Raw genomic sequence first — 22,655 nt, forward strand, 5'->3', positions numbered from 1 at the left:
AAGACTCCTCAGAAGCGTCTGCTTTTAACATAAACACTTGACGAGATAAGTGAGTATACAAAATAGTAGCATTCATTTTTAAATAACTTTATTGTATCATTATCACAAAAATATTTACTGACTTCTCTCAAGTAATGAACTTTATTTTCAATACGGATTTTATATATGGTCTAACTTGCTAAAATTTTAAAAATTAACAAGTAACAAATGACATTTCAAAATAGTTATTTCCAGATCTCGCGCTGTGTTTTCCCGACATCCATTAATTGAACTATCCGCAAACACTGCTGTTAATCTTGCGGAGCACCTTCATATAAACCAAAATGTCTTTGTATAAAGCATTTTTGCCTTGTAAAGTTTGGCGTAATGCACTTGTCCCTTCAAGATTTGCGACTGTTTATAATCCAATAGTTGAAAAAATTACCAAAAAGAGAGAAGCGGCTTTGCTTGGAGGAGGACCAAAACGCATAGAGAGCCAGCACAAAAAAGTATAAATTGTTGTTTCTAATTTTTAGGAAAAAAACTTTAAATCATGTAATGATGTATTAGATTAAAATAAATAATCTTATATTATGTTATAAAAAATGTGGTTTTAAGGATCTGACTCGAAATATATTTTGTTAATTATAATTCTCCATGTTCTAATAAATAACAAAAAAAGTAAAAACAAAAAAAGTGCCAACTCTTAAAAAAGGTCACGTCCCAAGAACCCTGAAGACATGGTGGGTGCCATAAATTACCAAAAACATTTTACTCCCAATGTTTATCAAATTAGGTCTCAAAAGAAGCGAAATTTTCATAATTTATTAGAGAAATTGATTTTTGTAAATCTTATTTTAATGATCTTCTTAATAAATATATTGTTGAAAAATGTTAAAAAATGCTTTTTTACAATTTTTGTTTATAAATAAACAAAAATTGTAAAAAAGCATTTTTTTGAGACCTTTGCTTCTTTTTAGACTCAATATATTAGGAGAATTTTTTAGTAATATAAATCACCAAATGCCAACATGATGCCCACCATGTCATTAGGTGGCTTGGGGCGTCACATTTTCAAAAAGTTGACACTTGCAATTGGTATTTTCTTGATTCTCACTCAAAAACTTCACAAAAAAGAATACAGGGATAATATTTAAAAAGTATAAAAATTAGTATTAAAAAAAAGTATTAAAAATCTCTAATGTAGTATCAAAGATAAAAATTCAAGTTGACTAAAATTAGTAAAATTTTAGGTATGCATAAACTTAGATTGCATGAAGCTTTTTTTTTAACTAAAGTTTTGTGCTTCATTTTTTATATCTGTTTTAAATTGTTGTAAATTGTTGTAAAAAGTTGTTTTTATAAATTAATCATATTTAAATTAAATTAATAAGAAGATAAGAAGAGAAGATCAGTTTATTAAAAGAGAAGATAATTTTTATAGTTTTTATTTTTGTTATTGTTGTTTTTATTATTTTTTATCATATTTTAAATATTACACTTTTTTTTTTTATATATATAATTCTACTTTTATATATACTATTTTGCATTTGTCCCAATTTCAATAAATTATTTATACCACACAGACACAATTTATACAGCAGGAGTTTTAAAAACTTTAATAAATAAAATATTAAATCTGATTTATCAAAAATTGACTAGGACGATGTTATAAAGTCCAAATGATACTAACACATGTTTCCAAACGTATATTACTAAAACAAGATTGATTTTAGATTGCTACGCCTTGCTTAAAAAAGTATCAAAAACTTTAAACGTTGATTCAAACCATGGATTACAAAAGGAATTATAAAATCCATTCAAGTGCGCAATCTTTTCCAACAAAAAATGATAAGATCTAAAGATCTTATTAATAAAAAAAAGTTTGAAAGTATTTTTAAAAGATATAAATATATGATAATTGCATTAATTAAACTTAATAGATAAACCCATTTTAAAAAATTTTTCTCAGAAAATGTAAAAAATCTTCGCGAACTTTGGAAAGGCAATAACAATCTAATAATTGTAAAAAATTTGAATAAATTATCTCCCAACTGTTTGCAAGAAAATAAAATACATATTACTGATCCAAATCTAATTTCTGAATCATTTAACACTTTTTTTACAAATGTTGCTCATAAACTCAAATCCAATATTCATTTGTCTTACTTTAACTATCAAAAGTATCTTAAATATCCAAATTTACATAGTTTATTTTTATCTCCAACAAATATTCCAGAAATACCATCTCATATCTAAATTGATTCCAAAAAAATCATTAGGTCCAAACAGCATTCCCACAAATATTCTTATAGATTTTAACTATGAATTTTCAAATATTCTTTTTAAACTATTTAATTCCTCATTTATAAATGGAACATTTCCTGATATTTTAAAATTATCTCGTGTTATTCCAATATTTAAAAATGGCTCTAAACTTTCATGCTCGAACTACAGACCTATATTTCTCTTTTATCTAACATTAGTAAGCTTGAGAAACTTATGTACTCTAGAGTGTACTCTTTTCCAAACTCATTTAATTGTTTAAATGATAATCAATTTGGTTTTCGATCAAACCATTCTACTTGTTGTGCATTAATAAGTATAACGGAAAAAATTAGGAAAGCTCTTGATACTGGTCATATCGTTTGTGGTGTTTTTATCGATTTCCAAAAGGCATTTGATACTGTTGACTATAATATTTTGATTTCTAAATTAAATCATTATGGAATTCGCAGTATTGTAAATGATTGGTTTTGATCTTATCTTTCAGATCTAAAACAGTTTGTAAATATTAATGGTTTCAATTCTAGTAATAAATCAGTTTTGTGTGGTGTTCCTCAAGGTTCTGTTCTAGGTCCTCTTTTATTTTTAATCTACATTAACAACCTAATCAACTCTGTTCACTTCTTCAGTTCATCTGTTTGCTGATGATACAAATCTCTTGCACATCAACAAATTGTATTGTTCTTTATGTAAAAATGTTAATTTGGACCTAAAAGGTATAGTTCACTGGTTAAATGCTAACCTAATATGTCTCAACACCGAAAAAGCTGAACTAATTTTTTTTTTTCCATCTCCAAGAAAAAACTAAAAATGTTGAAATCAAAATTAATAATAAACAGCTATATCCTTCAAGAGTTATTAAATATCTAGGTGTATTAATTGATTGCAATCTTTCATGGAACTTTCATATTAATGAACTAAGCTGCAAGAAACTCGAGCTAACGGTATGCTTTCAATAATTTGTCATTATGTCGATAAAGCTACACTAAAGAATATTTACTTTGCATTATTCTCATCTCATCTTAGATGTTGTTGTCAAGTTAGGGGTCAAGTTGGAAACTATCGCATTAACAAGTTGTTATCGTCTCAGCATCAATCCATTAAAATAATAAACTTTCAACCAATTAAATCAGATACATTGAAGTCCTTCAAAAAACTTTTCAATCCAACATTTCCAGCGCTAGTAAAGTATGTTTATCTTCTTTTGTTTTTGATTAAATAAACTTACCATCTCCTATCATAAACTTGTTAACAGAAAGTAGACTATTACATTCCTATTCTACTAGAAATATACACAATGGAAAACTAAATGTACCATCTTTTAAAACCCAGAAGTTTGATAAAAACTCTATTGTTTATCAGTGCGTCTGTGAATGGAACAGAAGCCTTGCATGCATTCTGAATGAGTCCAAAAAGCTAAATCCTAAAATACCTTTACTCCATCTTAAACAACATCAACTTAAAAAAAATTCTGAAAAATTTTTTATTACAACTTTTAGACATATTATCCTTATGATTAAAATATTCTTTTAATTTTCTTTTGGTCATTACTACAATTATCATCAGTACTTTTTTTTTATTTTTATTATTTTTATTATTATTGAAACCTGCAAATTATGATTTCTACATGTTTATTTTAATGTATGTTTTATGTGCTTTAATCTATGTGTTTACGATCCATATGTTTCAATGCATGTCTTTGCTTATTACTACTTATGTTTAAAAATTGGTGTCATTCCTTTGATCAGATTTCTGTATGTATGACACCATCCAAAATAAATCGTTAACTTATTATTATAAATAATTTTATGCTCATAACTACCATTATAATATTAGTTATTATTAACATTTTTTATTGTAATTATTGTAAACATACTTATTATTACTATTACTATAGTTTGTATTAATTTTTTTTAATCTTATATTACTATCAAATATATTATTATTACTATTATTGTTATTATTATTATCAAAACTATTGTAAAATGATTTACAGAAAATAAATAGCTTGTTGTTGTTGTTGTTTTATCTGGTTTAATGTTTTAAAGCACAAATATTTTTTTGTTGCATTTCTTGTTAGAAACTTAAATTTATGTTTAAAAAAAATTGATACAAAAGGTTTCATTGAATTTAAAAATTATCTATTGTTATCATCTGGTGCCCTGGCTATAAAAAGATAAAAACTGACAAAGTTGCTACAATTTTAGTTAAAAGAAATTCACTGTTGATCACAATTTTAGTGTATCTGTAATTATCTTATCTCTGTAATTTAGTTATCTCTGTTATCATAATTCAAAATGTAAAATTGCATAACTTTTTGTAGAATGTTCATAGTTTTTGATAAAATTTTTATACTGCATCTAAGCACTTTCCAATCATTTCATAATCCAATATTTAGGTATAGAAGTACTTTTTTTAGAAATGTCACAAATATTTGGTGACTATTCGGCCTATTCAGCTACTTTTTTAACTATTCGATATTCGGCTGAATACCAGATTGTAATGAGAAAAAAACATTAAAATATATTATATATAACTATTTTTTTATTTGAATAAATACTTGGCATCTTTGATACATAAAACCTAAAGTGAAAGGTTTTTATAAATATTTTCATTGTTTGATAATAGCAAATGATTGTGAATTCATAATAAATTATACATACTTTCGAGAATAGCCATTAACACTGTCATTGGATTCTGTTTAGATAATCTTTTGCGCTTGCCAATCACAACTTGTAAAGGTTTGTTGTTCAATTTGAGCGAGCAGTTTCATGTAAAAACTAATTTCATTTACAATCAAACTTTTCTTTTCCACATCATTCATATTTTTTGTAGTTTGATCATTTTCATTTACATTAATTATTCTTACGAAGTGAAGATGAATCTTCCCCGCTACTAGGCGCTGGTAATGATTCATCAGTGTGAAGCAGCTTTTCAATGAGAAGGATTAACTCTTCACTGAATTTTAAACTACTCGGCCAAAGCACTGAATATTCGGTTGCCAAATATTATCGGTGCTTTGTCTGAGCACCTAGCTGAATATTTGGTATTCGGCACAATCACTTTTTATCTCTATACCTTTTTTAACAATTTAAGTTGTATCAATGTAAGTATGTAATAAATTTTTTGGTTTAGAACACAGCTTATAATGTATCAATTATATAATAGTATTTTCCTTTTTACAGGGTAAATTAACTGCACGAGAACGAGTTCATTTACTTCTTGATGAAGGATCCTTTCACGAATATGATATGTTTGCTGAGCACAGTTGTCATGAATTTGGAATGAATGAACAAAAGGTAATTAGTTTAAAACTTAGCTTTATTTTTCTATCAGCAAGTAGGAAGACGAGGTTTTAAAATCAAGTCTAAGTCTAACTAATTGTGCTGTTGTCAAGCCAACTCTTTAGCAGGCTTGGTTGGAAGCGGGATTGATTGCTCTAATAACTTAACTGAAAATAACTTTCATCACAAAAAATCTTAAAGCAAAATAAATTATGTTTAGAATAAATATTTTCGAAACATTGCTCTTTTATAATTTTTTTTATAAAATTAGGCGACATTTTTTATATAGAGTAACATCTTACGATTGGTTAATAAGAAATTAAATGTTCTTTTATATACTAAAGAGTTTAATATAATTTTAATTTATATACTCAAGTCTTATTTCCAGTACTGGATTAAGGAGGGTTGGGTTTAAAGGAAGCCATAACCTCAGGCCCCGCAATGTTGGGAGCCCTGAAATAGTCGAGAAGACTTTTTCTTTTAGTCATTTTTATGCTGTGGCACATAAAAGGGCCTCTAATATAAAAATAGCCCCGGCCCCGAAAAGTCTAACAAGATTTTAATAAAACTAACTCTAGCTTTAGTTTTATTTAGACTAAATTATTTTATAACTAAAAAAGATTATTTTTTTTAATAACAATTTTATGTTTCCTGTAGTTTAAAAATTTTAACATATTTGAAACAATTCTTCTTAGTAAGATAAACAAAATAATTGAATCATTGAGTTACTGTAGAAATTAAATTAACTAGATAGAAATCAACTTAAAAAGTTAATCAAGTTAAAAAAAACTTAAAAAGTTAAATCAAGTTAAAAATACTTTATGAAGAGGAAGCGGAGCTGCTTCACAATATCACTGATGATGTTTAGTGAGTGGGCTTTTTAATTTTAATTAGTATTTAAAACAGAAAAAAGTAACTTTAAGTTATAGCATAATGAGTTTGTATGAATGGCAACTGGAGCGAAAATATTGAGAGCTTGTAAACCAATATCTAAGAACTTAAAGACTTTTCTTTATATCTAATAACTCTCTCTCTCTCTCTCTCTCTCTCTCTCTCTCTCTCTCTCTCTCTCTATATATATATATATATATATATATATATATATATATATAGAGAGAGAGAGAGAGAGAGAGAGAGAGAGAGAGACACACTCTTTGTGTTCTGTCGTGACCTCAAGCGTGGTGCTTGTTCATCTGTGAGTTACTTTGTATGCATGTTTGTGTTTAGTAACCAGAAACTTCTTGTATGTTTATTTCATAATTAGTTTTACTAACTTTGATGATTATTAACAATTTCATAAAAAACTCAATTATTGTTGAAAGTCTTTTTGTTTACAAAATAAATCGTAAAAATTTTTTTAAATGATTACATTAGAATAAAAAACAGATACACAAAATTAAATTTACATAAAAAATACATTATATTAAATTAAAAATAAGAATATAACTAATAAATCAATAACATATAATAAACTTTCAAAATTTTGACAATTTTAAAAATATATATTTACAACATTTATTTTTGTAAACAAATATTAATAGTTTAAAAGATTTACGACTTTGCAGATGTGACTCCGCCATAGTATTAAAATAATAGTTTGTTAGAAAGTTCTTAATACAATTTATTCTAGAAATCTCAAATCCTAACAAATTTTGAATAATACAATTTTTAAAACAATTCAACAGAAAACTCTAGACTTTATTTCGCTTAGTCAGTGTATTTTTTGAAGCAATAGAATTAGTTTGTTCGTAGATTTGACGGGTTTTTAGTGTTCGCGAATATTCTTTTTATTCTTCTGCACCAAGATGTTTTGAAAACATTTAAGTTTATGTATGTTTCCATGTTTGTCCGTAAAACAAAATTTTTTTTGTTTTATGGACATAAACTTAAATGTTCTCAAAACTACAACAAAACCTGGCCAGTTTTTTGCTAAATATTATTTCCGTGTTCAGTAATCAAGAGCAATCGCTCCTGTTTCCCGACCAAGTCTGTTTAGTAGTATTGAACTTCTGGAACTTATTTAACTGATGCAGGGGGAAAAGACAAATTTAGATTTCACAGTAAAAAAAAGATTTTTTGTAGAGGTTTTTTATATACAATTTTTTTAATGCCTTTTTAAAATTAAAACAAAAATTTTAATTATTTATATTTGCTTTTCATATTTATAGATATTAGGGTGATTCTAAAAACAACTTTTTTTGAAATTGTCTGCTGCCACCCCTAAAAGTGTTCTATGTAATAAATTAATACTAAATTTAAAAAATTTTTAAATTAAAAAAAATTTCAAGGGTCGCTCAAGACCCTTAAACATCAGACAGGTACCTAATATTTTGAAAAAAAAAAGTTCTTCAAAAGCATATCATGTTGGGTCTTAAAGGAAGTGAAATTTTATAATAATTTTAAAAATAATAATCAATTTATATAAAGATTACTAGTTTAAATTTTATGGCTTAAAAACTATCATTTTTTAACAAAAAATAAAAAAAGTAATTATTTTCATACTTTTTTCAAATAAATTTTTTTAATTTGTATTTCCATAAACTTTTTTTATTATTTTTGAAACTTTTAAAACATTTCACTTATTTTGAGACCCAACATGATATGCTTTTGAAGAACTTTCTTTTTCAAAATATTAGGGAAATTTTAAAACTTTTTTTTACATTAAAATTTTTAAAATTTAGTATTAATTTATTACATCAGGTTTAGATTAGGTTATCCTGCTACTGGTAACATGTAACCCAGTACAAATTCATGTCCTGCTGCCTTGTAGGATACACCTTTTTAGGCAAAGGCTAGGAGATGCCAACTCCGATTTAAAACACCCCCTGCCTTGAGGCTCTTGGTTGAATAAAGGCTAGAGATGGTGTCTCGATAAAAATACTCATCATGGGCAGATGCTAAATGCACCCGGCCACTGTCTTGTAGAAGGCCTCCTAGGCAAAGACTTAAGGGGTAAACATCTATCTGTTGTTCTATCTGTTGACCAGCCTCACACCCCTTCTTCATCTATTAGGCTGGCGCAGATGTATTTTTAATACATTGTTTCCAGTTTAGGATGTTGAATGCTGGATCTTCTTGACTCAATGCATGGGTTTTGCTTGTGTCTCTGTTTTTATGACTAGGCAACTCATTCTATTATCTCCTAATGAGGGTACAGCTCTAAAACTCAGTTTTATGGTTCTGAGGCCTGCTGGCAGTCAGGCTTCCCAAACTCTGCGGTAGCTCTCAGAGAGGCTGATTCCATCAACAGCTGAAAAATATCAAAGTATTAACAGTGCCATGTTGCGCATGGATGGTGTCCCTGTTTGTACTTTTGGTGTGCATTGTGGAGGCCACATTTAGAGCCTTTTGTTACAGCTTATGGTTTATTAGTAATAATGAGGCAATTGCTTGGGCTATTAAATGGTGTTCTGAGTACTATCTATACTTTGAGTCAAGTTCTTCAATCTAATTTAAAAATGAATAAAGTACCAAAAACTATAAAACACAAAAAACCATCATCATCACCAAGTTCTCTAAACCTATCATTCACTAATGTTCGTGGTCTTCGAAGTAACTTTTCTTCTGTTGAGTCTTATCTCTTGCAAAGTTCACCAGACCTACTTGCTCTTTGTGAGACTAATTTGAGTTCGGCTGTCTCATCTTGTGATCTTAGTGTTGATGGTTATCTTCCTCTAATTCGTAAAGACTCCAATAGTCACATGCTTGGCCTGGGCATTTACATTCGTAATAATTCACCCATTTGTCGTGAAACTAGGTTTGAATCCACAGACTATTCTTTTATGTGCTTTCGTTTAGCACCACTTCACTCTATTGCCTTTCTCTTTGTTCTATATCGCTCTCCTTCATCTCAAGACTGCACTCTTTTTTATGTTATTTCTGATCATATTGACCAAGCCCTCTCTCTTTATCCATCAGCCAATATTCTTGTTGTTGGTGGCTTAATGCTCATCGCACTGAATGGCTTGGCTCTTGTGTCAGTGACTCTGCAGGCATTAAAGCCCACAACTTTTGCCTTTCTCAATCCCTAACTCAAACAGTCAACTTTCCAACTCGCTTTCCTGACAACCCGAATCATCTACCTTCTCTACTCGACTTATGTCTTGTTTCTGATCCTAGTCAGTGCTCAGTTTCTCCACATTCACCCTTCGGTGCTTCTGATCACAGTTTGATCTCCCAAAAACTAATCTCATTCTTCTTCATCGCCTGAATCCCCCTATTATCGAACCTCTTACAGCTACAGTAAAGCTGACTGGGATTCTTTCCGTGATTTTCTTTGTGATGGCCCTTGGGTAGAAATCTTTCGTCTTCCTGTCGAGAAATGTGCTTCTTCCATAACTTTGTGGATTCAGGTTGGCATGGAATCTTTTATTCCCTCGCGAGGATTCCAGGTCAAGCCTCACTCTCCTCCATGGTTTTCCTCACACTGCTGCTGCCATTGCCAATCGAAACTGATACTTCCATATTTATCAGCAAAACAATTCTCCAGAAAACAGACGTCTGTTTATTACTGCTAGAAACAATTGTAAAAAGGTTTTGTCTAACGCCAAAACCCGCTATTCTCAGGTCATGAAATCTCGTATCTCATCTCAAAAATTAGGCTCTCATGACTTCTGGAGAATCTTTAATAATATCAATAATAAGGGCAAATCTATAATTCCACCTCTCTTGCATGGTTCAGACTTTGTCACCTCACCTAAAGACAAAGCCGAATTGTTTCCTAAAAACTTTTCATCAATATCATCTCTTGATTCCACTAGTTCCGTTCTACCTAATATTGCCAACAAACAGGTTGATCCATTGCTTTACATTCATATCACTCCAGCATCTGTATCATACTGTATAAGTGATTTCCTGCCTAGACTCTTCTACAGCTTGTGGCCCGGACAACATATGTGTTATTGTCTTGCAGAAGTGTTCTCCGGAGCTGTTGTCTATACTTTCAAAACTATTCAACAAGTGCTTATCAGAGTCTTGTTTTCCAGCCTGCTGGAAAGCGGCATCTGTTATCCCTATCTTCAAAAATTCTGGAGAGCGATCTGATTCATCTAACTATCGTCCCATAAGTCTTCTTCCTCTCATAAGCAAGGTTTTTGAATCTTTAATTAACAAACACTTAATTTCTCATCTTGAATCTAATAACTTACTTTCTGACCATCGATATGGATTTCTATCTTCTCGTTCTACTGCTGATTTGCTAACAGCAATAACTGACAGGTTTTATTGTGCGTTAGAAAAAGGTGGAGAGGTTAAGGCCATCGCTCTCGACATTTCAAAAGCTTTTGATAAAGTTTGGCATGCTAGTCTTCTCCATAAGCTTTTTTCTTATGGTGTATTCGGCAACATCTTTAAGATCATTGAATCCTTCCTTTCCAATCGTAGTATAAATGTTGTCCTCGATGGACAGCACTCTTCTTCATATTCTGTAATTTCAGGGGTTCCTCAAGGTTCTTGAGGAACCCCTGAAGTTACAGAATATGAAGAAGAGTGGCCTTCAAGAGAGTCCTTGGCCCTATACTCTTTTTAATTTACATTAACAATCATCAAGATATTCTCACATCTGAGGTGGCATTGTTTGCTGATGATACAACCATTTATTCTTGTCGTGATAAGAAACCAACACTCTCTGATTGCTTGGAGGGGGCATTTGAGCTTGAAAAGTATCTCACTTTTGCTACAGCATGGGGCTCACAGTGGCTGGTGAACTTCAATTCAGATAAAACTCAATTTTTTTCAGCCAATCGTTATCGCATTAATTTAGATCTTCCTATATTTATGAACGGTGATGTACTCGATGAGTCACCTACTCTTTATCTTCTAGGATTAACTCTTCCAATCTTTCTTGGAAACCATATATCAAATCAGTTGCAAAATTAGCATCTGCTAAGGTTGCATCTCTTTATCGAGCTCGTCACTCTCTTACTTCGGATTCTATTCTCTATCTCTATAAATCTCAAATCCGGCCTTGTATGGAATACTGTTTCCATATCTGGGGCGGATCTTCTAATGATACGCTTTCTCTTTTAGACAAAATGCAAAAACGCATTGTAAACATAGTTCGATCTGCACTTGCAGCCAATCTCCATCCATTATCACATTGTCGTAATGTTGCTTCTCTTTCTCTTTTTTACAAATACTATAATGGGCACTGCTCTAAAGAGCTAGCGTCTCTTGTGCCTTCTACTAAAATTCACTCTCGTGTTACTCGTCATTCAATTAAGTCTCATCCTTTTTCTGTGACTGTTCCTAAGTGCTCCAAAAATGCTTATTTGTCTAGTTTTTTTCCTCAAACAACAGTACTTTGGAATTCGCTTCCTTCATCTTGCTTTCCTTACTCATATAATTTGCAATCTTTTAAGTCGTCTGTCAATCGTTATCTTGCTCTACAATCTTCATCTTTTCTCTTTCAGTAACTTCCAACTTTAATTAGTGGCTGCTTGCAGCCGTGTTGGAAGCGAATATGTTTTTAAAAAAAAAAAACAACATTAAACACATTTAGGGGGTGGCAGCAGACAATTTCAAAAAAAGTTGTTTTTAGAATCACCCTAATGGATATTATTTTTTTAAACTCTCGTAGTTTACTAAATTTTTTCTGGTTGTTTGATATGTAGGTAAGTAAAACATCTTGAAAATATATCTATTTGAATGTTCGCATCTTTTTTCATGTCTCTATTTTTTTTTGAAGGACTTTTTTTTCCAAAATTTTTGTTTTGAATAGAAACTGCAAAATAATTTCAAATGATATTTTTAACTATTTTAAAAAAATATAGCTAATTTAATTGTGTAGTCCGCTGTAGAGGAATTTTAGCAGAGCATTTTTACTCAAAAGTTGCTAGTAAAAATGGTCTGCATGTTTTTTTACTTGTTAAAAATGCAAACATTTAGTAATAGTTGAAATAGTTGAAAATTCAAACAAGGTTATCCTTTTTTAAAAGTAAAAAGTATATATATTCTTAAAAATATAACACAAAGATATATTTCTTTCTTAAATTATGCATCAAAAGTATAAAAAGGAAAACTACAATAAAAGAGACTAGAGTGGTGAATTATAGTTATATAGAATTACAGGCTGTCACTGTAGTTCCAAAAAATTTAACATAAAACAAAGTCTAAATAAATATGGTGATATAATTTTTTTTATTATTTATTTTACTGATTTTATACACTTCGCTATTGCCATATTAAAGTGAGTGCGTTCTGCTTTGATATTACTATGATGATATTATACTAGGTGCCTCCTGCTTTGATGGAATATAAGTTTGTTATATTCCATACAAACTTATATTAGAAAAATATAAGCAGAAATAACTAGCATAAAAATATAAGCAGAAATAACTAGCATAAAAATATAAGCAGAAATAACTAGCATAAAAATATAAGCAGAAATAACTAGCATAAAAACTCTGAAATATATGATTTTTATTTTAAATTACAAAATATTATTTTAGAATCAGCAATTAAAGATTTTTGTTTTTAATGTTTATTTTTTGTAATGTTTTATTACTTTATCTACTTTAAAAACTTTTTTTTCATAGTTTTTTTTACTTATTAACTTTTTTAACTTATTATCATTATTTTTTCTATGATTTGTTTATGTTTTTTTTGTCTTGTTTATGTTTTTTAGTTTATTATTATTATTGTTTGTGTCTTTGTAACTATTTTTGAAACTTTTTTTTCGAAAAAAAATTTTTAACCTATATAAAATAAAAAAAAAAAAAAATTTAAAGTATAAACTTAAGAGTTATAAGTAATTTTAGCTAATATTTTTGAATTTCAAATTTTAGTTTGCTGGTGATAGTGTTGTAACGGGGCATGGAAAAATCCATGGAAGACCTGTGTTTTTGTTTAGTCAGGTGAGATTTAGATCAAGCAATTCTTTTTGTTTTACGAACTTTTTAAACAAGGTTGGCAAAAAGCAATATTTAAAAATAAAAATAAAAAAAACCAGCCCAGATGGTTTTTTTGGGTTTTATTCTGTATATTTGGGTTTCTTTGAGTTTCATTTTTATTTCGTATCTTTTAAATTGTTATTTTTTTGTTGTTTTTTTTGTATAATGTTATTGAAAATTAGTATAAATTTCTTCTCTAACTTAATTTAAGATATATTTTTTATAATGTTATTTATTAATTTATAACAAGAATTTATTTTGAAAAAGATTTTTAAACACAATTTGAAAATTTAATAGAAAAAAAATCATGTTAGACCTATATGTATTGATTTATTTTAGATTTAGAAATAATATTTTTAATAAATAAAAGTAATGATTTTTTATAAATGTCAACAAGAAATGAGAAAAAAAAGGGTGGAAAATGTGAGGAAGTAACTAAAGTTTTAATTGAACTTCAAATTTGAACTTGAAATTCAAATGAATTTGTTTCTCCCAGCAGCATCCTTGTTCATAAAGGTTCGAGTTTCGGATCCAAAGGGTTGTAATCACAATAAGGTAGCCTCCTTGGCTGTTGTGGGCTTCTCAGCCTTGGGAGGTGAATAACAACAAAGATGAAAAGTGAATCTCAATCTGTAAAAATTTGAATAAAAAATGTGATAGCGTATTTCCAAATGATGAGATAGCTGTTATTGTTGATTATAATAGTTAATAATTAATTTAGTTAATAATTTAATACAGTTGTGGACAGGAAAGGCGTGCGATTGCACTCCCATTTTGACCACGCGTGTAATTGTTTTTTTTTGGAAAGCTTTTAGATAATTAGAAAAGCGCTGAAAAAAACTGACATATACAAAAAAATTTAAACAGGCTAAACTACATAAAAAAAGAAAGAAATCTTAACAAAAGAGAAATTTAATAAAAAATTAAAACCCAAAGCTCTAAAAAAAAAAAAACTAATATAAATCTGAATAACTAAAATTCTAATGGAAAATTATTGTTATTTATGTTATGCAATTAAGTTAAAGTTGAATAAATCGTTGTTGGTTTAAAGAGTTTCTAATGATTTTTTTTATATTAGGAGAATATAAACAGAATAGCAATTAAATCTTTTTTTCTTTTTTTTTAATGTCTAAATAAAAATAATTATATAATTATTTTTTATTTATATATTTTTATATATCAATCAAAAAAAGAATACATGAACAAATAAAAAAAATAAAAAGATTTTTTTTAATGTCTCCAAATAGTTATTACCCTTTTAAAACCAACGCGACGAACTATAAAACTTTGATCTTCTCTAATGTTTTTATAATATTAGGCAAACTCTTTTAAATAAGAAAAATCTAATTATCGTTTAATAAAAAACTAACTTTATTTAAATTATCTAAAAGTGTTTATAAAAAAAGTCTACTGAAACGCATTCGTTATCATCGTTGTTTATTATATTAAGAACACAAATTGTTTTAAAAATATTACATTCATCATTAAAAAAATTCTTTTGAAATAAATTTTTTTTTTCATATTCTATGATAATTTATTTAATTGCATTTAATATAAAAGGTATATTAAAGGAATCCTTAAGTACCAAGAGAAGTTGTGTTCATATCTTAAATGAACCTTTGAAAATAACTTCGTGTTTCAAACTACACTTTCTAAAACAAATTATTCATAGGGTTAATAATAAAGAAATTCAACATTTTAAACGTCATATTGTTTTTTGTGAAAGAAGATTTTTTGTAGATATTCTTTAAAAAATATTCTGTTCTGACCAATAGATAAAGATGCTGTTTGATCAAATTATTGCAATTGTAAATAAGTATCAAATTTTTTGTAATCCTTTATGTTTATATTTTATTTCATAAAAAGTTCAAGTCAAGACATAGTTATCCTACTAAAGACATTTAAATTTAAAAGATGATTTAAAGAAAGATATATATTTAAAATTTATCCAGAAGTTTGTTATTAAATTTAGTTGCATTAAATTCTCAGGTATTTTTTTATCTGTTAATAATTATTGCACTAAATTTAGGAGTAACACAAAACTGTTAAGGAAATTAAATTGCGTTGCATTTATAACCTATATTATAATTGATTATACAATAGCTGTTTAAATAAATAGTCTGATATAAAATAATGCCTGTTTGTATACAAATATGTAACCATTAAAAAAAAAACCAATATAAACTTACTGTTTATTTATTTATTTTTCTTTTAATTTTAATAAAAAAATTTTCAGTTAAAATACACAATAGTAACAAGACATCGTAACACTAAACTAATTAACATCAATGTTTAACATATTTTAACAAAGAATAAATTTCTTTTTTTTCTTTTCCGTGTTATTCATTTCCCCAAGTCCAAGTGGGCCTCTGTAACTCTTCGCCTCTCTCGACATGGAGTAACACGGTAAGCATGGTACTACCAAGGACATGGTGGGGTTAGAATTCGGAACTACTCGCTCACGAAGGGAGCGCTCGCCACTACCGCATTCAAGTTTTTAAATAAAATTTTAACATTAATAATAATTAATAATAAATTTAATAATCATAACAGTTTCTCCCATTTTTAAAAATAAAGTTTTTTTTACAGTTTTAACTAATACTCATCTCATTATTTCTAATTTTGAATATTTTACTGTAAGGTATGTGTTAGGTTATCATAGGAAAAGTGTACATCAACAGGCATTACAGCTTTCAGTTTTCAGTACATAAAGAATCAAATCAATTAGTCTAATTATACAGTGGTTTATAAGAGGTTTCAATTGCTTTAACCTTTTGAGTTAGATGTCATTGAATAATAACTTGAATTCTATAACTAAAGAGTTATGACTACAGGGGTTATTCTAGAAAAATAGTTTGGGTGGTAGTACCCCCCGTGCTAGCGTTAGTAAGTATATTTTACAAAAATATTGTTCAATACAGGCATTTTTTCTCACAAAAAAAACTATATTTGCCATATATTTATATAAAAGTCTTTAATTTCTGAATTTGGGCGGGAACCAAAACTTACCCAACTATGGTCAACTGTCAAAATAGGTCTAGAATACTGTTGAAGAGGGTCTAGAATAGCCCCTGGATTATACTTAAATGCATATTTATCTTTAACCTCAGGATCCCAATTAGAGTTTCCTGGAGTTATTGATCTAATAATCTTTCAAATCTAAAAATATTTATATTAACATCAAGAAATTTTAGATTTTTTGATTATTTTCAAAAAATCATAGGTTCAAAAAAATCGTCTCTAGATTGTCTTTCATAAGACTGAAAAGAATCGCACTTGATCTTTAAAATTTTGCTTTACATGCACATTATGGGTTTTTGAAAAATGCGAAAAAAGTATAAATACTATACTGTGCACACCTTTAATTAAATGTTTGTTCAAAATATTAACCAACACCGAGGCTTCTAATTCACCTTCACCTTGATCCGTGCATAGTTTGAACAATTGCCATTGGCCATTTATATATTATCATATTTTAAACTTTAAGTCTCATGTTTTAATAGTATGCACTAAGTAAAATTGCCTGTAAAAAAATCATTTAAAGCAGGTGCTGAGTCAACTAACTGGAAGTTCAGAAAGTGTTACAAGGTTAGATGAACGTACTTTAATTTATTAAAAATGACAGAATTCATATTTCTTATAATAAAGTTATTTATTTTTATTTATATACGAAAATATATTTAAAATTTATCATATTATTAGGAAAAAATATTTGAATTGATGAAGTTTAATAATTTTTTAATTTATTTAGTAGTATATTTTTAGAAAACTATCGTTGACAGAATTCTATCTTATGTAATGCTTATTATTTTCATTCTAGTATCACACAAAATGCTTTCTTAGTACATTCAGTTTAAATTGATTGTGTTTATTAATTTGTACTAAATAAAAAAGGCCAATATCGAATAGTGGCATTACTGTAACAAATGATTTTTTACTTTTAAACTTTAATTGTTTTAGAGAGTTTTAGAGAGTTGTTTTTGTAGAGAAAGATCATTCCGTAGAAAATTCAAACTTCTATATATAACAGATTTAAAACTGCAATGTAAGGGTAAATTTTTTATATCTATCCATACTAAAACCTTATCATATTCTCAGCTAAACATTTTGTTGCTAGTTAAAAGAATTTAAAATACAATTATGTGGACTTATTAATTAAATTTTTAAGTTTAAATGATTGAATTTTTAAGTTTAAATGCTAATGATTTCTAATTAAGTTCTAATGATTTCAGTTTTAGTGAAAAACAAAGGTGTTAGTAATAAATTACTTAAATCTTTAACAGTTTTTTAAAAACTGAATTTTATAATGATTTACTCAAGTTTACTAAAAATAAAGTTAAATATAGAAATAAATGTGTTAATTTACTTTAATACTAGTGTAAAACCTTCATTTTTAAATTTATGTAAAACTCTGTGCAAATATTTACTTCGATATTGACTTATTAGTTGATTTGAATTTTAGTCATTTAGTTTAATTAAAAGATATTGTTTTAAGAAGGAAAAACCTCATTTAAATTTATTACGAATTAGTTAATTTTAAAAAAATTATTTTTTATTTACAAAGTTCAGTTTACCAACTTTAGTTACCCTCATGTCTATGTCAGCTGGTTAAATTAACTCTGCAAAATTTTTTTTTCCCTGCAATAAAAAATGTTATTAAATTTTTTAATAGTTGATAATATTTGTGCTTTTCATTTTCCATTTTCTTTTCTTTTCTTTTTTTTTTTTTTGATTTTTGTTATTTATATTTTACTTTTTCTTTTGATTTTGAGTTTGATATATTTAGTGAAAATGTTTTTTGTTTTTTTCTTTTTTGCTAAACTTATAAATTAAAACATTGAGCTTTGATCAAATGTTTTTATTTGGAGAAAAAATGTAGGAAAATTAGGCTAAAGGCTAATCGAATCTCCAGACCAGCTTCATTCTTATAATATAAAATTTTTAGAAAAAGATACATTTTAACTTGTTTTAACTTTAGTGGTGATTAATTTCCTTTACAAAATGTTTTATTTGTTTATTAAATATTTTTATATTTTTTTAAAAAAGGATTTTACAGTTTTTGGTGGCAGTCTATCCATGACACATGCAAATAAAATATGCAAGGTATTAAATGTTTATTTTATTTTATAATGTTTACATTTAAAAAGATTTAATAAATTACATTTACATTAAACAAAATTTTAGTTTGTTCTGGACAAATCAGAATTTTTATATTTCATTAAAAAATAATATATATTGTTTTTTAATTTTTAATTATATTTTAGATAATGGATAAAGCTGTTATGCTGGGTTATCCTGTTATTGGGCTAAATGATTCAGGTGGTGCTCGTATTCAAGAAGGCATTGACTCATTGGCTGGTTATGCCAATATCTTTCAAGTATATAAACTTTATTTTAAAAATTCTTTTTTAAATATATATATGCATTAATATACTTTTATGCATCTATATATGTATGGATGCATTTTTCACATAAGATTTTATCTCAAAAAATCAGCTCAATTTTAATTAAAGATGAGTTTGAATTTTATAGATAAAAGTCAGTTAATAAAATGTTTTTACCTAAACTTGAAATTTACAAAAGTTTTTGTGCATTTTTGTCAAATATAAACTTTTTTAAAGCAAAATGTTTCTTTGTAGTGTGCTTTGTTTTAAATATGGTAAAGCAGATTTTAACTATGATGAAACTGGAAAACTTTTTCATTTTTTCTCTGAGCGTTTTTTTTTTTTTTTTAATTGATTGTTCTAGAAAGTAAATTATAGTAAAGTTAAATATGCTAACATATGACACTATTGACAAAATAAAAATGACTAAAATTACAAAAAATCATTTTTAAATGTCTTTGATTAAAATGATCCCCAAATGCTTGGGTTTTTCCTTTACTTTTCTGTAATTTTTCTATTGCCATTAATAATATTAATAAAAGCTAAATAAAACTTATTAAATTGACCAACAAATTTAACAACACTAAATTTATTTCAAAGTTGTAAAAGAAATAATACAATATACAATACATTTTTAAAAAATACATAGTTGATTTCAGTTATTGATAAACATATATTGCTAGCATTTAATAATATTTTTAAACTAGTTTTTGTATAGTTTAGTTCCATCTTAATTGAATTTTTTTTAATTTAAAAAAAAAACAAGATCAATTAAGGAAAAAATTTTTTAAATCAAGCAAACTTTTAATCAAGCAATTTTTTATTTTTATTTTTTACATAATTATGTTGTAATTTTGGGCAAAAATTGGCATCAGTCATTTATTTCTAAATACAATATTTTTTGGAGCCTTGTCTTGAACCAGACCGAGGTAAGCAAAATTGTTTCCCTCAGCACAGCACTGATCCTGTCATAAAGTTTCTATAATAATAAAAAAAAGCATAAAATTACAAAATTAAGGATTAAGTCAACTTTAATTGACTATAGTTATATTTTCATGTAAAATATGTTTTAAATTAAGATTATTTTATATTTCAGCGCAATGTGTCTGCATCAGGTGTTGTTCCTCAAATTTCTCTTGTTATGGGCCCTTGTGCAGGTAATGTGGTGGATTAAAATATGTTTACTGAATTTAACAGTCTCACATTAAAAGTAATGAGAAATATTTTTCTTTTGCATTAAATTTTTATCTTCAAAATTTAGGAGGTGCAGTCTACTCACCAGCAATTACTGACTTTACTTTTATGGTAAAGGTATGGTAGCGGACCTTTTCATATATTAACATTTATTTTTTTCTATATACTGTCATTACTATATCATTATTTGCATTTTTATTCTCCTTATTAAACTTGATGATTATTTAAAATAGTTAAAAAAATTTTTTTTAAATGAAGTTATAAAGATTTCTGTTATTTTTTTAGTTATTTATAAAAACAAACTGAAATATACTCAAATTTTTTCAACAGGATACTTCATATTTGTTCATTACTGGTCCTGAGGTTGTCAAGGTAATTCTTTAGAAAACTTTAATTTGTGTTAAAAATTTTTTCATGGTTTCTTTATTTACTTTATTAGCATTTTATATTGTTATCCATAATGCACACCTCAGTATTCTTTTTGGGTATTCCTCAATTTCCTCAAAAGCTGATTTCACTTTTAAATGTTCCTTTTCTCTCTTCATGATAGTCATCCATAAAATTTGTATTAAAAGTATTTTTATTAAAAAAAGTTAATTTTGGTGACACTTCTCAATTTATTTTTTTATCAAACTTGTCTAATTCTTTCAATTATTTCAAACTTGTCTAATTGTTTATCAGAATTAGATTTACCTAAAACTGAATGAAGTACAGTAGATGATTTGCTGGTTTTCTTATTTCTTGACTTATTTTTGGCAACTCTTTTATAAGTTGTTTTCTGCTATTGCTTTTAAAGTTTGTTTTGCTTATATATTTGATTCTCTTCTTACAATATTCTACAACTAGCATCAACATAAACTGCGGGTAGAAATGTATTATGAATTTCTTAGTTACTGGACCTTTGCCAAAAGTTGGGTAGTGTATGTTTCTTTTAAAGCATCACAAATAGCTAGCTGCAAAGTGTGAACAACGCAGTACATCACCTCAAATTTGGTATGTTTACACCCTTCTTGGAGAACTAAGGTTAATTTTTTTTCTAAACTGCTGCAATTTTTTTTGTCCTTCGTATCCTATCATAAATGGTTCTCATGTTCCTTGTCCTGTATAGCTTTATCTAGAAAATTTTATCATCTGAATTTTTATTTAAAAGTGTGATTGTATCTAATATTTTTAAGCAACTTTTGAAGTATCGTATGCAGCAACATAAACCACATTATTTCAAAAAACAATTTGATCAAAATTTTTTTTTTTTTAAAGGCTAGCACTTTTTTGAATGTATACAAAAACAACTTTATATACATCAACTTAAGTATAATTTTTAAATTATTAAATTTCTAATTGTCTCAAGGTGAGCATGAAATACTTAACACTCAGTCTATACATTTAAAATCAATATCAAAATATAAAGTGCTTTATTTAGAAATCATAAAACTTTAAATGACATTAATCACAGTTTAATTAAAAAAATTATTTTTTATATAAAAAAACAACTTCATAGTACTTAGGAATCTCTTTAACAAAAAATACTCATACTTTGATCTTCCAAATTATTGAAAAGAGGAGCCTGAAGCCAGCTCAGCTCCTTGTAAAAACACAAGCTTCAGATAGCTCTGGAACTAAAACCCTGCTTATCTCCTTTTATTCTGCGCAGATTCTTTTTATCTTAAAGTGTATGTTATGTGGCACTTTACCTAGCCAAACAACAGATTTTGATTATATGAAGATTAGATATCTTCATTAAATAAAATCTCTTGCTAGGCTTGTAGCCACTAAGTGACACTTAACAACAGAATTTATTTAGTATAAAAATTGTTTTTTTAATGTATTTAAATTTTTGTAAATTTAGATTTGATAAATTAGTTTTTTTGTTAGTTGTATCACAAGTTTGTAAATTATTTACATTTAGTAACAGTTATGATGTATTTGATAGTTTTATCAAAGTTCAAAAAAACTGTTCTAAAATCAAATAAATCAAATTTATTTTTTAGACTGTAACAAATGAAGATGTTAGTTTTGAAGAACTTGGAGGGACTAAAGTGCATACAACTATATCAGGTGATTAAAGCACGATAAAAATGATTCTAATGTATTTATTCCTAGTTATATGTTTAATGTTTATGTTTGGTATCTTCAGGTGTTGCCTCTGGTGATTTCGAAAATGATGTACATGCTTTATCTCAGTGAGTCTAAATTACAGAAATAGCTCTATTTTATTATACAAGTTTGTTATAAGGTAGAATGGTTGTTATGAGGTAGAATGGATGTAATAAGGTAGAATGGATGTAAATTTTTTATTTTTTATTTGTCTAGATTACGTGAATTTTTTGATTATCTACCATTAAGTAACAAAGACGAAGCTCCGATTAGAGTTTGCCATGATCCACGGTTATTATTTATTTTAACCTTTTTTAAAATGAATAAGATTATTTATTTTCTTACTTTTGTTGATTTTTTTTAGTGACCGGTTGTGTCCAATGTTGGAAAAGATTGTGCCATTAGATCCAATGAAAGGATATGATATGAAAGAAATTATGAAAGCTGTAATTTAGTTCATAATCTTTTGCATCTTTAGTTTATATTTTATAAAAGTGAATTATCAATATTATTATTAAGATCTGCTTTATTATCGTTTCTTTTCA

General features: G+C 27.3%; 1 protein-coding gene across 1 annotated transcript in view; it reads left to right on the top strand.

Annotated features, from left to right (window-relative positions):
- The first annotated feature begins 274 nt into the window (after window positions 1-274).
- The window catches only part of LOC100211938 (propionyl-CoA carboxylase beta chain, mitochondrial), a 30,018-nt gene continuing 7,637 nt past the window's right edge, over window positions 275-22,655 (top strand). Inside the window, exons 1-12 of the mRNA XM_065787531.1 lie at window positions 275-488; window positions 5,451-5,564; window positions 13,334-13,402; window positions 18,485-18,541; window positions 18,703-18,816; window positions 19,919-19,979; window positions 20,084-20,133; window positions 20,347-20,388; window positions 22,005-22,071; window positions 22,151-22,196; window positions 22,327-22,401; window positions 22,475-22,556. Coding sequence (XP_065643603.1) covers window positions 324-488; window positions 5,451-5,564; window positions 13,334-13,402; window positions 18,485-18,541; window positions 18,703-18,816; window positions 19,919-19,979; window positions 20,084-20,133; window positions 20,347-20,388; window positions 22,005-22,071; window positions 22,151-22,196; window positions 22,327-22,401; window positions 22,475-22,556 — 942 coding nt within the window. The 5' untranslated portion in view covers window positions 275-323. The remainder of the gene's footprint in view (window positions 489-5,450; window positions 5,565-13,333; window positions 13,403-18,484; window positions 18,542-18,702; window positions 18,817-19,918; window positions 19,980-20,083; window positions 20,134-20,346; window positions 20,389-22,004; window positions 22,072-22,150; window positions 22,197-22,326; window positions 22,402-22,474; window positions 22,557-22,655) is intronic.

This window comes from Hydra vulgaris, chromosome 01, assembly GCF_038396675.1.
Source record: "Hydra vulgaris chromosome 01, alternate assembly HydraT2T_AEP".
Taxonomy (NCBI): Eukaryota; Metazoa; Cnidaria; class Hydrozoa; order Anthoathecata; family Hydridae; genus Hydra; species Hydra vulgaris.